Consider the following 17,607-nt stretch of genomic DNA (forward strand, 5'->3'; position numbering starts at 1 on the left):
GCCAGCACCTCTTGACATATGAGATCTGCGATGCTGATTGGCCAATTCATATAATAGTTTCTTTCATACTGTACTGTGACCGTATACCTGCACTGCTTTCTTCTACATATCGCTGAGAAGAGACCATGTGCCGCTCCTTTCCTCAAGCTGATTAAACGATGCATCTTTCTATCTTGTAGTTGGTTCTCTCGTTCTCTCTCTCTCTCTAGGTCTGCAAGTCTCCCCCCAAAAAGTGCAACACTACTTTGCAGACTTTCACTTTTTGTGGGTGTACTAGTCTGCATTAACCACGAAAACCGTGATCTCTGTATTATATACCTCTTTTAACACAAAACATTGATAATATACATTGAAAAACTCAAATTGCAAAAGGGATAAATCAGAAGTGTTTTTCCATGAAATTTGATAACTATCCCGATAACATGAAAAAAACTAGTGCAGATGAATGTGGCCAGCTACTTGAATGTTGGCCTTGAGCACAGTAAGCATTCATGAAAAATATTTAAAGAAAAAAAAAAAAAAGGGGGGGGGGTTGTTAAAGGGACACTGGGGACAAGACTGCCAAAAGAACAACAACAAATGTTTATTAGTAGTACTTTTTGGCCATCAGATAGATAGATGGATAGATAGATAGATAGATAGCGAGAGAGAGAAATATTATTAATGTATTTTAGCCTGGAAATCGCTGAAATAGATTTATTCAGGGATATGGCGTAAAGACAAAAGGACTGGAACAAACTTAGTGGGGCTAGTTGCTTCCATAAGAAAAGAACCCTAAATGCTGATTACATTATCATTTTTATGATTATAATTACCTATGTTACCTGTGATCAAGATTTCTATGTCTGTACAAATCCAAAGGATGAATTCAACTCACGTCTTCGAAAGAGTCGTGCCACCCTTCGCCGGTCACCACAAAGTGAACCTTGTCGGACATATAGTCTTCCAGCACGCTGTTGAGTGGAGGCAAAGGCAAAATAAGATAAAACCGTTGATGCAATACATTTAAGTCTGCAGTACAATTCATCATGTACCCACTATACTACAAGTGCAGCTAGATGCATAAAAAAAGCAATTAAAGAAAATTGTTTTCTGGTGAGAGGTAGGCGGAGGGTTTTCTGTTTGTTCATTGCCAAATTCACGCCTCCTTTTAGGGACTTTCAAAGCCAAATTTTCCAATTTCTCCAGTAGCAATAAAAGAAGACATCTGGTGTGAAACATGTATTTTGCAAATCCACAAATATGCCTGCAATGATTTGAATCGTGCGTGTGCATCTATCAAGACATAGGATTTATAGCTCGAGTAAATCACTAATATAATTGAAAATTCAGACTATAAGCCGCAACTTTTCCACAAGCTTTTAAACCTGCGGCTTATGCAATGATGCGGCTAATTTATGCATTTTTTCTCACGTCCGCCAGGGGTGCCTGAGCAAGGTACGAATGAGACGGATAGAATATATGTGCCGACGAAGACGCAAATTTAATGTAACTTCGACTCTGTGTTTAAATAAAACTAGCAAGACCAGGCCCTCATTATGAAAAAGGTTTAAAAGGGAAGCGCTAACTTCCATATAGGGAATCATTTTAAGAGTAAACGGAAATATTGTGTCGATACAAACAGATTAAAAGAAGCAATGTTCAACGAAGCAGAAATGTTACAACGATTTCAAGTACTTACAAGTGCTTCACCCAAAATTCAAACACTTTTCAATCCTTGAAAACAGACCATTAAAATTCAAGCAATTTCAAGGAGTTCAAGCACCCATACGAATCTTGTAAGCGGGAACATAATATTACGTAAGCACCTTAAAAACACCCTGGTTTCAACTTCAACTGCTTGAATCCCCTTCAAAATAGATCTTTCCAAACTACGGCAAACGGGCTGTTCGTGGCCCACCAACTATTTTAAGTGGCCAACAGTTTTATACACTGACTCACTGGCTCTCGTCAGGCCCTTGCGGCTTGCTTGTTCAGCTGTATCAAGTTCGATTCCATTTCATAAATTTATATGTGAAAATGCCTATTTGTCCCGGTTTCATAGATTGTATTGTTGTTTAATAGGAAAAAAGGGGAAAAACTGTTTTTGCTCCGCTTTCTGCACCGCATCAAGGTTAAAACAGCAAACACAAAACAAAAATTAATCCTAGGTATTTCCTATAAAAATAGTTAATAACAAATTGCTTTACTTTTGGTACTGAATGAAAGAACAAATCTATGATGCTGCTTCGTACAGGGAAAAACACATCTAATGGGTCAGATAGATAGATAGATAGATAGATAGATAGATAGATAGATAGATAGATAGATAGATAGATACTTTATTCATCCCCGCAGGGAAAATCACATTTCCAGCAGCATCCTTGTGCTGAGAAACAATAAACCATAAAATCGGGTGCATTTCGAAAAACTTTTGGCTGCAGTTTAAGAGGATTCAATAAAATCCATCCATCAATCCATCCATTTTCTTAACCACTTATCCTGTTGGTAAATTACAATGGGAAAAGAGAAGGGGAAAATATATTAAAAAAAAAAAATCAAAGTTTCACCATTGAATATTATAAAAAAGTTCTACAGTATATGAAAAATATTATAACACATGCCAGAGGAAGCGTTTAAGTGGATGGTGGGCAATGCTTCAAAGTCCAACTATACAGTTTAAAATTCTGTACTTGTCTTGAAACTCTATTATAAAGGTTCAGCCTTTTTCACACCAATTTCTGAGAAGGTGTCGTATAATCTACAGCCGTGACCTGAAATGGATTAGAGTATTTTTTTGACCACCTCATTAAATTCAATTGGCTGAGAGTGCACAATACAAGTAAACGTGCCTACCCGTTAAAGGCAGTGATGTATCGTGTAAGGAGTCTCCTCTCATTGTTGGGGAACTTCCCGTAGAGGAAAAAGTGCTTCCCGTCCAGGTAGTCTGCAAGGAAGCAAAAACAAAAGCAGATCCCGACTGAATCAGAACGGCTTTTGGGCAAGCGATGAGGGATTATACCTGGCAGTTCAGGAATAGGATAATCCTGCTCTTGCTCAGCATCTGTGTTCTCGTCCGTGGAGCCGGCGTAGGGATCTTCCTCCTGCTTTACTTCCTTTTTTATCTTCTGCCTATTTTCACTCTCCACTCTGAAACAAAAACAAGATTGTTTTTGAACAAATTGCGGGTACATAGATACTTTAAGCTGTTGTTATTGTCTGTCAGTCTTGCATTGAGTTGCTGTTTTGGTTAGAAACACAGTTGCAATGATCCTATCGGATGAATAGGCATATATGTGTAGCGGGCCACACTGCCACAGGTGCATTTTTCCTCACCTTTTCCAACCACTGACTCTGCCAACACAATGAAAGACCCACCATTCATTCACAAAACCTTTCCTTTTTCCTAATGCACATAAAACACGCACACCAGGGCCCTATATCTACATGAAGTGACCAGACCCCCTGGCAGTGTAAGATTTAAAACTCCAAATGTTCATTTGTAATCAAAAAATTGATGATTTTCATATGTGTGTCATGTTTTATGCCAGAGATGTATTTTATTGAGTGTCTGAATTAAATTTAGCCTTTTATCAATGAATCAACCAGGTGGCGAATTAAATTGCGGAAAAAAAACACACAAAAAAAAACGTCATTAATGTATCCCTTACAGCAAAGTAGACATAATATTTGTATTGTATATTGCAAATTGTAAAAATAAATGGAATCGTTCGAATCATTTGCTATTTGGAGAGAGGAAAAATGCAACTGAACTATTAGATCATTTATCTGCCCTATCTAAGGTCTTGTGTGTGTGGGTTTACCTTTGAAGTTCATCTTCTGTGTCAGCAGCAGAATCGTCATCAGCACCTGTATAGTGTTTATAGATTAAGCCACTCTCATACGTATACAGTATAAACCAGTACTAGAATTCGTACACAATGTACCTTACATGATTGTAAATACAAGTTATGTCTGATTTACTACTGCTTGACTTAGTCCACCCATATTAATGACCACAGCCAGCAGATGCTCATTTTTTATCCTTTTTAATTTGATGTCTGGTATCGCGACGCGTAGCAGCCCAGCAACATGTCCAGCAATTTTAACAGCCAGCTGGCATGATAACAATTCTACTCTATGTGACTACATACAGTCTCAGCAGCAGATGGTAATAATTAATGGATTTCAGCAATCGTAAAGCACGTGTTACATTTTGAAAGGAGGTGGGTAAAATATAAATTTGATCATTTATTCAGGGAAAGTTAAAAAGATTAAAAAATATCTATATATTTGAAAGATGTGCATGCAAAAACAACTGATTTTAAATCATCTTTTATGCAATTTCAATATATTAGTTCTGACAGAAATTATATATATATATATATATATATATATATATATATATATACAGGACTGTCTCAGAAAATTAGAATATTGTGATAAAGTTCTTTATTTTCTGTAATGCAATTAAAAAAAACAAAAATGTCATACATTCTGGATTCATTACACATCAACTGAACTATTTCAAGCCTTTTATTATTTGAATATTGCTGATTTTGGCTTACAGCTGAAAAAAACTCAAAAATCCTATCTCAAAATATTAGAATACTTCCTCAGACCAAGTAAAAAAATAATTTTATAACAGCAAAACTAAATCAAACATTTGAAAATGTCCATTGATGCACTCAGTACTTGGTTGGGAATCCTTTTGCACGGATTACTGCATCAATCCGGCGTGGCATGGAGGCAATCAGCCTGTGGCATTGCTGAGGTGTTATTGATGCCCAGGATGCTTCGATAGCGGCCTTCAGCTCATTTGCATTTGTAGGTCTGGTGTCTTTCATCTTCTTCTTAACTATACCCCACAAATTCTCGATGGGGTTCAGGTCAGGGGAATTAGCAGGCCAATCAAGGACAGTGATGCCATGGTCAGTGCACCAGTTACTGGTGGTTTTGGCACTGTGGGCAGGTGCCAGATCATGCTGGAAAATGAAATCCTCATCTCCATAGAGCTTTTCAGCAGATGGAAGCATGTAGTGCTCTAAAATCTCTTGGTACACAGTTGCATTTACTCTGGACTTGATGAAACACAGTGGACCAACACCAGCAGCTGACATGGCTCCCCAAACCATTGCTGACTGTGGGAACTTCACACTGGATTTCAAGCAACTTGGATTTTGCTCCTCTCCAGGCTTTCTCCAGACTCTGGCGCCTTGACTTCCAAATGAAATGCAAAACTTGCTTTCGTCTGAAAAGAGGACTTTGGACCACTCTGCAACTGTCCAGTGCTTCTTCTCCATAGCCCAAGTCAGACGCTTCTTCCGTTGTCTTGAGTTCAGAAGTGGCTTGACCATGGGATTACGGCTATTGTAGGCCATTACCCGGACACGTCTGTGAACTGTGGCTTTTGATACCTGGACTCCAGCTTCAGCCCACTGTCTTTGAAGCTCCCCCAAATTCTGGAAGCGGCTCTTCTTCACAATTTTGTTAAGGCTGCGGTCATCTCTCTTGGTTGTGCAGCGTTTCCGGCCACATTTTTCCCTTCCAACAGACTTTTTGTGGATATGCTTTGAAACTGCACTCTGTGAACAGCCTGCTCTTTGAGAAATTTATTTTTGTGTCTTACCCTCCTGATGGAGGGTATCAATGATGGTCCTCTGGACAGCAGTCAGATCAGCAGTCTTCCCCATACTTGTGATTTAGTTTACTGAACCAAGCTGAGTGTTTTTAAGGCTCAGGAAACCCTCGCAAGGTGTTTCGAGTTAATTAGATGATTCAGGTGATTAGTTGAATAGCCTACTTGTATACTTTTTCATGATATTCTAATATTTTGAGATAGGATTTTTTAGTTTTCTTAAGCTGTAAGCCAAATTCAGCAATATTAAAATAATAAAAGGCTTGAAATAGTTCAGTTGATGTGTAATGAATCCAGAATGTATGACATTTTTGTTTTTTTAATTGCATTACAGAAAATAAATAACTTAATCAGAATATTCTAATTTTCTGAGACAGTCCTGTATATATATATATATATATATATATATATATATATATATATATATACATACACACACACACTCATACAAATATAATAGCCTATATGTTGCCCCAATACCACAATTTAGTAGTCAGCAACTAATCCTCAGTAATCACACCGGCTTTAAGTAATTTAAAAAAACATTTGAAGACTCGATTTAGCAAATTTTAAAAATCGTTGATTTGTAATGAATTAATCAATTTTATTTGATTAAATAGCAAGCCCTATTAGAGATTAGTATTTAAAACAGTGAAACAGAAGTTAGAAGATCACAAATGTCTTAATGCCACTTTATCTTTTGAAGCCCTCAGATAATGGACAGTATCGGACTGTATTTTTCTTACGTTCAGCATTTTGATGCTACACCAACAAAAAACAGCATGAACTAGCATGACATCACTCTCCACTTCCCCTCCCCACATTCCTGCTTCCTTATGTGCTGTGAATCCTAAATAGCTGATAAAAATAAGATAAAAGCAGATGGGTGCAGTGGAGTGTTTTTATAAAGGCTCTTTGAACTCAGTTGGGCATTGTGAACACTCCAAAAAAAAAATATATATATATTCTACCTTCAATTTTTAAGGACACCTAAAATGATGCACCCTACTTCAAAGCTTTTCCTTTTGAAGAATGAATTACCCGAGTACTAAGAACCAACTTCAAATAAAATACATTTTAAAACAGTACAGAAAAGCGGAAAAGAGCCACTGAAAGAGACCCCCAAATTCAATATTTTCTTATTTCTACCAGCCGATAAGGAAGATCCATGTTTTATGCAGGGAAGTCTCCCGTGTCAGAGAATTAATGACATATTGTAAAGTTGCGGCTCAAGCTGAGGAAAAAGAACAGAAAGCGAGAATGACAGCGCAAAGGCAGCCGCTAACAGGGACCATTGAGGGCTAATTAAAATGCCATACCACTTGCAAGCTTTTTTATTGCACATTCACGACCGCTTCACTCGTGGTCCGGAATTAACATAGAAATGAGAATCATGCCCAAGTCCTGTCACGGTCATCGTGCCCGCCATGCTTTTTGTGCTCTTTAGAGGGTTTCGAAAAGGTGACAACAAGGTGGGTCAAGTGTCAACCACCACTTGTGCATATAAGATAATTTTGCTGAAATTAACCCAATTTTGCAGACAGCGAACAGATAAAAAAAGGGGCTAAGTGTGCTTGTATCTAAGTCTTGATACCACTCTCAGTTGAACTTTACTGTAGCTAAGCACGGCCTGACATTAGATCGTGGCTGTATGTTGAGCCTCAGATAAAAGCTCAATCCCATAACTAACCCTTCCCCTAAAATATACTCCTTACGCTAGCAACCCGCATTTATGATGACTGCAAGAAATTCCAAATTCTCTCGAAAGCATACAGTAAGGTACAGAGCTGCCAGACATCAAAAATTCCAATTCAGAATGGGTAAAGAGAATTTTCAGATTTTGAATGCGCAAATTTTAAGTCAAAATTGGTTCTAAGACGATGTACAAACCTGCTTTTACGGCAAATGTTCAGCACATAGCAATAATTCACCATGAATAACCGAGGAACAGCCAACATTCTCGATACAAAAATGAGCAGTGGTTGATTTTCATATTTTCCATAAAAATATGTATACTGTAATTTGCTGTAAACTGGCATTGTAAACTATGGAAGAATCATAGTATTTGGTAGCACTGGAAGAAGTGACAGACACAAGCCCTGTTTACCAAAGTCAACTCAGGGGCAGCCTAGCTTCACTCTAGAAACACCCACTTACCATTCTAGTATTACTGTTTTAAAGTGAGTGGAGTAAAGATAAAAAGAGAACCAAAAGTTACAATAGAAATATACAATTGTCGCACATGTCAATTCACAACAAGCTCATCTTAAAGTGATTAAGTTACAAAAGAAGTACAATCCTAATTCCTAGAAAGCAATCGTTGCACTGATCAAAGATAAGGATGATGGGGTAGGGAAAGGGTAAATAATGGGGTTGAGTCAAAAATATCACCATGTCATTGTATTTTAGTCCTCAATGTAAATTAGAGAAATCAAAAATTATTTTCCCCCATTAAAAATACACCAGGGAATGAAACGATTAAATTCTAATATTTTCACTAACCTAATTCCTTGTCCACATCAGTAGAGTCATTGTACTCATCAACTGCTTCCTTTTTGGGAGTCTGCGTTTTTTGCCGCTTCTGCGGCGTCTGAAAGACACGCAGTTCAGATAAACATCATAGTCGATTTAGATCTTTTGTCACCAGAAAATATACCTTTACGCTAACTTCCTCCTCCTCACTCTCGTCACTTGGTTCGCTTTCCGTGCTTGACTCGGCACCATCCATCAAATAACTGTCATGTACACAAATGAAAACGGAAAAAGTGGCAGGATGATTAAAAGCCTGTAACACTCAACTCACTCAGTGTCAAGCATGTTTGGTGTTAAAAAAAACAAAGATACAAAAATTAAAAAAAACAAAAAAAAAAAACGAGTTGAAGGTTCCCTTTCTTTAGTAGCATAATTACTATAGATTTTGTCCAAGCAGATGGCCACTTTCCAATTTGTTAGATCTTTCTGCAAATATTTTTCTAGATGTCTATAGTTTGCCTACCACCATTTTGTATGAGTTGTGATGGGATTTGTTCGATTCCTGGAGACTTTCCGTTCTTTATCAAGTTAGTTGCTGTCTCTTCTCTACTTCTTCTCTGAGGATAGGGAAGTCTTCACCTGGGCCGGAATTCTTAAAGACCGGTTGTAGAGTTTGGAGCAATATTTTGTCCATCTATACATAATTTCCTTTTTTCAGTGTGCTTATTCCGTGCCTCGTCCTACATGCTGCTGAATTTTGCCCCTTTTCTTCGTGTGAGGTATTTTACAATGTGGAAGTCTTTCTTTGAATTGTTCTTGTTGAGGCACTCTTCTAACTCCGAGCACTGGATCAATTTCCTCTTTGCTTCTCACAAGTTTTTTCCCGCAGCACGCCGGCGCTGTGGTTAGCGCGGCACAGTTCTAAGGTCTTGGGAACCTCCTGTGTGGGTTCAAATCCAGCTACCGGACTTCCTGTGCGGAGTTTGTATGTTCTCCCCGTGCTTGCGTGGGTTTCCTCCGGGCACTCCGGTTTCCTCCCATATTCCAAAGACAAGCATTTCAGGTGGATTGGCCGGTCCAAATTGTCCCTAGGTGTGAATGAGCGAGCGAGTTGTCTGTCCCTGTGTGCCCTGCGATTGGCTGGCAACCAGTTCAGGGTGTCCCCTGCCCACTGCCTGATGATTGCTGGGATGGGCTCCAGCACCCCCGCGACCCTACTGAGGATAAGCGGTGCAGCTAATGAGATGAGAAGTTTTTAAATTTTTTCCCTATTTTTCTTGTTGGCTGCTGTTCATTTCTTTTTTAGTTCTTGCATCGTGTCGCACTGTTGAATTTCATTTGTAACCCACGGCTCTTATATTCTTCCGGTGTTTATCTACAATCTATTTTGCTGCTTCAGTCAGCGTCTCTGAGAACTTGGTGGTCAGGGTTTCGACATCTTTGCCCAAAGCGAGCAAAGGAGAAGACTTCCCCCCGATAAAGCCATGGGAGCTCTAAACCACCAGTGGATCTTTCAGTCGCTCAAGGTCAATCTTTATCTGTGGGTTCCGTTACTTCTTAACCCTCATGACCAGTTCATCATGACCAGGTCGTGATTGCTTCCTACATCGGCTCCTGGATATGTGCACGTGCTTGCTGTCTTGATTCCACTTTTGAAACGTTATGGGATGATGATGTAGTCAACCTGAATGTGGTGGATTCCATCTGGGTGGTGCCATGTCCATTTTATGGAGTTCTTGTCGTTGCCAAGAGTGTTTGCCAGCACCAAGTTGTTGTAGCTAGATAGTTCAAGAATCCGTTGTACTGCATTATTGGTTTGTAGGTTAGAACTTGTTCCACATATTTTCTTCAAGTCTCAATGAGCATTCGCACCAATTTCGATGTTCCAGTCACCTTTCATTGGTGCTTTGTCTATGACGTCTTGTATCTGGACATAAAAGTTCTCGGTTTCTTTGTCACTGTATTATAAGGTTGATGCATAGGTCTGGATGACTGTGATGTTGAACGGCGAGGCACTGAGGCGTATTGTGATGAGCCTGCTTGAGATTTGGCAACATTCTAATACAGAGGGCCTTGATGTTTTTGTGCACAAGGAATCCCACACCATACACATGCTTGTTAGCTCCTCAATTATAGTACATTGACCTCATCAGTTGTCATCTCTGCAGAGACTTTGCATATGGTCTCACATAGATGCAAAAGGTCCTAAGAGTATCTTTACATCTTGTAGAAGAGTTCTTTCAACTTTCCTTGTTGATTCAAGGTGCGAATATTCCATGCGGCAGTGGTAAAGGTGTTCCTACGACACAGTCTAGTTGTCTTCCTACAAGTCACACACTTATCACCTCCGACCTGGTAGTTAGAGGAAGGCATGGTCTTATTTGACCAGGGCGACGACCTACAGAAGTAAATTTTCTGTGAACCTTCAACAATTAGTCAAAATGAAAATTGTTTGAAACGTGTGGCATTGAATGAGAAAAAAAAAAACACAATACACAACTTAAGTGCTTAATAGCAATAAAAGAAACTGAAAAATAAAATAAACAGACCTAAGATTGAAGTGCTGAAAAATTGACGACCAAGGAAGGTGCTATAGCGCATCCTGTGACCGGAATATCTTTAGACAAATCACATAACAGTGTACGTGTGACAGCGTAATTAGCGTGCAGGATATTGGATTAGTGTTATCTTGTATTGTGACGTCAGTGTAGACACTCGGGTTGTCGAGTGTTTGCGCGGACCCTCGACGCCATCAAAGTAAGTGCTGGCTTTAATTAAGCATAGCAGATGTGGCCGGTAAATAAGGGTACCCACATCAAAGCACGGGTGTTGCGCAATAGCAATGGGGGCAGGGAATAGGTGGAGGGGGCGTAACGGTGCACTGTCGTTGAGGAGAGATTTTGGTAATTTAAAAATTGTATTATCGCAAATAACTTTGGCGGCAAACCAATCACGAGGGTCTATCATTTTTTTTCAAAATTATACGTTTTTACAAAACACACAGATGATCAGGCTGCTTTGCGAAGGCTTTTAATGCATTCCAGTTCTGGGATCAAAACCCACCTTTTCAGACTTGCCTATCCAACATAAAATGCCTCACATGGCCTCTTTTTTACTTTTTCTTTTGCATTTATTATTTGTTATCATATTTGTTTTTATTGATATCATGGCTTTATATTCTGTGTGAAGTGACCTTGGGTGTCCTGAAAGGTGGTTTGAAATAAAATATATTATAAATATTATTTATTTTTTCTAATTGAGCCTAACAACTTTGCTTTATTACAAAATCTCAAATTTGCAGTTATTCATACTGTTTCTGCATATTTTGTATGATATGACTGCTATTTAATGATCACGATGTTCATTTTGGTGCTATCATAAACAAACTTTTAAGTCTGAGTTAAAACAGGTACAGTTTAAAGATATATATATGCATATACATACAATTTATATACACATCCCTGCAACTGTCCGGCAAGCAGTTCAGCGTGTTTCTGCGCACTGCTCAAAGATGGCTGGGATGGTCTCCAGCATCCCCACAACCCTAGTGAGGATAAGCAGCAGAGACAATGGATGGTGTGTGTATATATGAGTGCTACAACAACGAATTGACAAATTTGATGATTAAAAGTGTTGCCAACTAATCAGATCATTAATTTGTTGTAGCACGTGATTTATGAGCCACCAAGAAATCAATCAATGCAAATAAGAGTGCACACTATTTCGTTGAGACGATGGGAATTGTAGTACCGCTTTTGGTCCGACAGAGGGGCGCCAAGACAGTGTTGACATTTTTGATTATTTTTTGTGGATAAAAAAAAATGCACAAATTGAAATGAATTTTTCTTTTTTGTTTTGTATGATAAGTCCAAATTTAATATGATTAAGGTGGTAGGATAAGAGTATCTTACATATTTGCAGGTGTGAAGTGAAATGAAATAATCTGCATTTATATAGCGATTTTCAAGTCAATGAAACCGATTCACACACCAATAGCGGCCGTGCAGCAATGCAAAGCGCCAACCTGCTTATTGGGAGCATTAGGGATTCAGTGTCTTGCCCAAGGACACTTCGACATATAACACGGAGGACCCGGGAATCGAACCTGCGATCTCTTGATCCCCAGACGAGCGCTCTACCAACTGAGCTAATGGCGCCCTTTGTATTCTTTATTCTTAAATCATCAAGTTAAGTGACAAACACCCCTTTTCAATTTTTTTATATCATAGAATGTTTTGTTTTGTGCACTGTCATCTATCCATCCAAAACCTAAATATTTGAATATATAGGTGGATATTCCGATTCATTGATTAATCGAAAAAATAATCGACTGATTCATTGATTATGAAAATATATCAAATTAAATAAAAATATAATCAAAAAACTTAACAAATAACATGAAATGAAATTTATAAAAATAGCCAAATTTTAAAAACGGAATAAAAAATAAATAAAAAATACATGTAAAATGAAATAAAAACAACATTAGACACAAACACAATTAATAAAACTAAATATTTAAATTCAAAACATGTAAAAAAAATAAATAGTAAAATAAGTAAAAAGATAATTTTTGTCTCAAAAGCCAGCTTTCGTGGCTCTCTATGCACCGACGCCTTAGGGCCCCTCCCACAGGTGGTAAGCCCATAGGAATGGGGACCAACATTGTACCTTTGGACTGAGCCCGGCTGGACCCGTGAGCGTAGGCCCGGCCACCAGCCACTCACAAGAGGACCCCACCTCCAGGTCTGGCGCCACAGGAGGGCCTCAGTAGTACACGTCCGGGCGAGGGAAATCATGTTCCAAGTTTTTGTCTCATCATAAACTGTCTGTGAGCTCAATTCCTCTGCCCCCTCACCCAGGACTTGTTGGTTTTGGGTGACTCTGCCAGCCGCTTGAAGCCCACAAACAACATTACCTCCTAGGATCGACTTTGGAACGGCCCCACTGATCTAAACCCAGGTGCTGTTTCGTTACTACACTTCTGTGCCTGTTACGGCTTGTCCACAACAAACAAAAGGGTGCACCTGGCATCATGATTCCCTAAGCCGCAGTTGACTTTGTAGTCTTTTCATCGAATTTGCTGCTGCGTGTTTTAGACCAGATAGATAGATAGATACTTTATTCATCCCCGAAGGGAAATTCACATTTCCAGCAGCATCCCTGAGCTGAGAACAGTACAATAATAAAGCCAAAAGAATGCAATATACAAATACCCAGTGTGACGTGCAAATGCCCACTGTAGAGTGTTATATAGAGTAACTAAATAGTGCTACACAGAATACATATTGCAGTAAGATTCGGTAATATCCAATGTAGGTGGTGTGGTTTAATGTGGGCCTTTACTCTGCCGGGTGGAGTTAAAGAGCCTCATGGCATGAGGAAGAAAAGATCTCTTCAGTCTGTCCGTAGTACAAGACAGTGACAGCAGTCTGTCGCTGAAACTGCTCTTCTGTCTGGAGATAATGCTGTGTAGTGGATGCGATGGATTGTCCATGATTGACCTCAGCTTTTTCAGTGCTCGTCTCTCAGCTACTGTTGTTAGGCTGTCCAGCTCTTTGCCCACAACTGAGCTCGCTTTCCTAGCCAGTTTATTGAGACGAGAGGCATCTTTCTTCTTGACGCTGCCTCCCCAACACGCTGCCGCATAGAAGAGGGCGCTTGCCACTACTGTCTCATAGAATATTTTCAGGAGCTTTTTGCAGATGTTGAAGGAGGCCAGCCTTCTGAAGAAGTAAAGTCGGCTTTGCCCTTTCCTACATAGAGCTTCTGTGTTGGCAGTCCAGTCCACCATTGGGAGTTTGAATTACCTCTGATGGTGGAGGAAGATGTCGGTCCGACCTGGCAGACCAGAGCGTGCGGAAACTCCGGTACAAAAGAGTTTTAATTCCCATCTCCAGCAGAACTTCTCCCATGTCTTAAGGGAGGTGGGGGACATCGAGTCTGAGTGGACCATAATCTGTGCCTCTATCGTCAAGGCGGCGATCGTAGTCTGTGCCTCCGGTGGCCAAGCGGAATGCCGCTTTGATAGTCGCCGAGGCAATGAAAGGCAACTTCCATACAGCTTCAAGGAAATTTTGGTTCACCATCCAGTGTCTTAGGGGGGAAAGCAGTGTGCCATCAACACTTGGTATAGTAGAGACTGGGTGCTGCTAACCTTGATCTGGGACATTGTGAAGTGGTTGGCAGAATACTTCGAAGACCTCCGCAATCCCACAACACATCTTCCTGTGTTCAAGTGGAGTCTGAGGACTCTGAGGTGGGCTGAAGTCACTGAGGTAGTTAAAAAGCTCCTCAGATGCAAGGCCCTAGGGGTGGATGAGGTCTGCCCGGACATCATCAAGGCTCTGGATGTTAAGTCTGCAACACTGCGTGGACATCGTGGACAGTACCTCTGGATTGCCTGACTAGGGTGGGGATCCCACATTTCAAAAAGGGCTATTGGACTGCTCTCAACCTCACTGAAAAGGTCTATTCTGGGATGTTGGAGAGGAGGGCCCATCAGGAAGTCGAATCTCGGATTCAGGAAGAGCAATGTGGTTTTGTCCGGGTTGTGAAACAGTGGACCAGCTCTACACCCCTCAGTAGGTTTCCGTATACAACCGGTGCCGTAGTCTGGTCGCAGTGCCGCCAGTAAGTCAGATTCATTTCCTGTAGAAGTTGGACACTGCCAGGGCTGCTCTGTGTCATGGATTCTGTTCATAACTTTTGTAGCCAGAATTTCTAGGCGCAGCCGTGGCGTTGAAAGAATCCGCTTTGGGGGCCACATCATTGCATTTCTTGAATTTTGCATTTAAATAATAAACAATGCAGCATACTTACGCAGCATGACTGACTCCGATTTTCTATTCTTCCCATTTTGGCTTGGTTTATTTGCCTGATGCTTACCTTTTGTAGGAAAGTTTCTGTTTCCTTTTATGGCAGTCCATCACCCATTCCTTGCGCACGATCATGCCGCCTGCAGACTTGACCTGGCTGTACTTGGGCGTGTTGGCGAAGGCACAACTGGATGTTAATGAAACATGTGGGGGAGACAAACACACAAATGTGCAAAAGAGCACGATTAGATGACAATCCAGGTGTTGTTCAACATTAAGTCAGGCTGAGTAACCCCACAACAGCCATGTTGGGAGTGCAAAACATGACTTTTAAAAGAAGACAAAATCGTTGAGACTGGAAGCAACAAGAGCATTTTCTTCACTGAATGAATACACTTACATATACACTATATCTATATACATGTCGATATACACGTACATACATATATGTATATCCACCCATTATCTGCACCACTTATCCTCAGCAGGGTCGCGGGGTTGGTGGAGCCCATCCCAGACATCTTCGGCCGGGAGCCTGGAGACACCCTCAACTGGTTTTCAGCCAGTCGCAAGGCACACAGAGACAGACAACTACCTCGCTCATTCAGACCTAGGGAGAATTTGGACCGGCCAATTAACCTGACATGCTGAGATGTTTTTGGAATGTGGGAGGAAACTGGAGTGCCCGGAAGAAACCCACGCAAGCACGGGGAAAACATGCAAAATCCGCACATGAAATGTGTATTTTAACCTGAGACCTCAGACATTTATATTATATAAATATTATATTCATATACACAGAGATCCCTCGTTTTTTGCGATTAATGGGGACCAGAAACACCCGTGAAAAGTGAAAAACAAATTATTGATGCACCTTTTGGGGGCGGGGGCACATTAATTAAACCAGACTTACTAAATGAGAGAAAGAAGAAATGGCAAACGGTTAGATTTTGAACGTCAAAACAGTGTTTCAAATTAGATAGACGGAGAGAAAGAGTGAGCAAATAGAAAACATTTACGTTTTGAAGGTTAAACAGTATGTATTTTAAATTAGTCGATCGATTTTTTTGAGTGGCTTACCTTCATTAAAGCCTTAACGACAGAGAGAGAGAGGGAAAGAGAGAAAACAAATGGATGGAGTGGACAGTAGATTCATTAAGTCGATGATTCCGCGTTACCGCCTCGAAGCTATTTCCCACTTTTAACATGTCCAACAAAGTTACATTTTCATTAATTGTCAGTATTTTCCGCTTTTTCTATGGTTAGGTAGATGCGCTAAATGACAGGGATTGTTAAGGCACAGGACATTGTATGAAAGATGCTATGATATAAATTGTCCAATCAGCATTGGAGATCTTAAGTCAATGGATACTGGCCAATCAGCCTGAGTATTGGCTGTCTGAAACGTTCCCTGGTGCACCAGGGAAGCGCAACTTTTTCCTTTTTTTTTTTAAATTTAATCTTTATTTATTTATTTATTTTAAAAATTGAATACAATAACCAGAAATAACCTTGGCGCAAAGTAGCAAAGGGTCTCTGTATATATATATATATATATATATATACATATACATATACATATATATATATATATACATATATATATATATATATATATATTGGCCGGTCCAAATTGTCCCTAGGTGTGAATGAGCGAATGAGTTGTCTGTCCCTGTGTGCCCTGCAATTGGCTGGCAACCAGTTCAGGGTGTCCCCTGCCCACTGCCCGGAGATGGCTGGGATGGGCTCCAGCCCCCCCGCGACCCTAATGAGGATAAGCGGTACGGATGATGAGATGAGATGAGATATATATACATATATCTAAACACACATATAAACACACACACACACACACACACACACACACACACACACACACACACACACACACACACACACACACACACACACACACACACACACACACACACACACACACACACACACACACACACACACACACACACACACACACACACACAAGGTGAGATTTGGCCTAAAAAAAAATAAAAATTCTATATTTCATTTGTGAAGACTTTTTTTCAAATTTGTGAAAAGGAGGAGTGCTTCTTTCTTGCTGACTTTTTAAATATTATCCACCCGTCATTGCTATTTGTTTCTTTTTATTTGGGGAGGATCCATGCAATTGATTCTGTCCCCCGTTTGCGGGCTGCACAGAGAAAAAAAAAACAAATAACAATGATGGGTGGATAATTAGAAGAAAAAAAAAAGTCAGGAAGAGAGGCCTGGCCTAGCCAGAACCCAAAAATGGCCATTGACATTTTAGGCCTGGCTTGACCCAAATTTTGTGTTGGGCTCAGGCTTAAAATCTTACCTTTAATATTTATACTACCTACTGTGAGTTTATTCATTATTTGGGTTGAGAACATGAGTGAAAAACCACAGTCAAATAACAGATTCAATAAGTTCAAGTGAATAAAAATAAAACTACAAACAATTTTTTCTAAACCAGCTAATAAAAAAAGAAGCTGAAAAATCCAATTTCTGGACATTAAACATGGTACTAATAATGAACAGTATGATTTTTTAATGAATTTAAATATTTAAAAAAGTACAAGTATTTATTTTTAAAATTATTAAAAAAACCTAAATATGATAAATTTGTACGTCCTGAAATTGTATATTTTAAATAATTTTATTTCAAATTAGTTAATGAATAAGAATATATTTCTTATTCAT

The 17,607-nt window shown here is 39.6% G+C and overlaps 1 protein-coding gene across 1 annotated transcript in view; it reads right to left on the reverse strand.

The window, feature by feature from the left end:
- xrcc1 (X-ray repair complementing 1) overlaps window positions 1-17,607 on the reverse strand; it is a 36,562-nt gene that overhangs the window by 628 nt on the left and 18,327 nt on the right. Inside the window, exons 10-16 of the mRNA XM_088327014.1 lie at window positions 14,978-15,094; window positions 8,274-8,352; window positions 8,120-8,207; window positions 3,804-3,849; window positions 3,002-3,129; window positions 2,836-2,926; window positions 878-953 (exon numbers count right to left, since the gene is read on the reverse strand). Of these exons, the coding sequence (XP_088183140.1) occupies window positions 878-953; window positions 2,836-2,926; window positions 3,002-3,129; window positions 3,804-3,849; window positions 8,120-8,207; window positions 8,274-8,352; window positions 14,978-15,094 (625 nt within the window). The remainder of the gene's footprint in view (window positions 1-877; window positions 954-2,835; window positions 2,927-3,001; window positions 3,130-3,803; window positions 3,850-8,119; window positions 8,208-8,273; window positions 8,353-14,977; window positions 15,095-17,607) is intronic.

The sequence above is a fragment of the Urocampus carinirostris genome, chromosome 2, assembly GCF_059441175.1.
Source record: "Urocampus carinirostris isolate Australia breed hairy pipefish chromosome 2, RoL_Ucar_1.0, whole genome shotgun sequence".
In the NCBI taxonomy this organism is placed as follows: Eukaryota; Metazoa; Chordata; class Actinopteri; order Syngnathiformes; family Syngnathidae; genus Urocampus; species Urocampus carinirostris.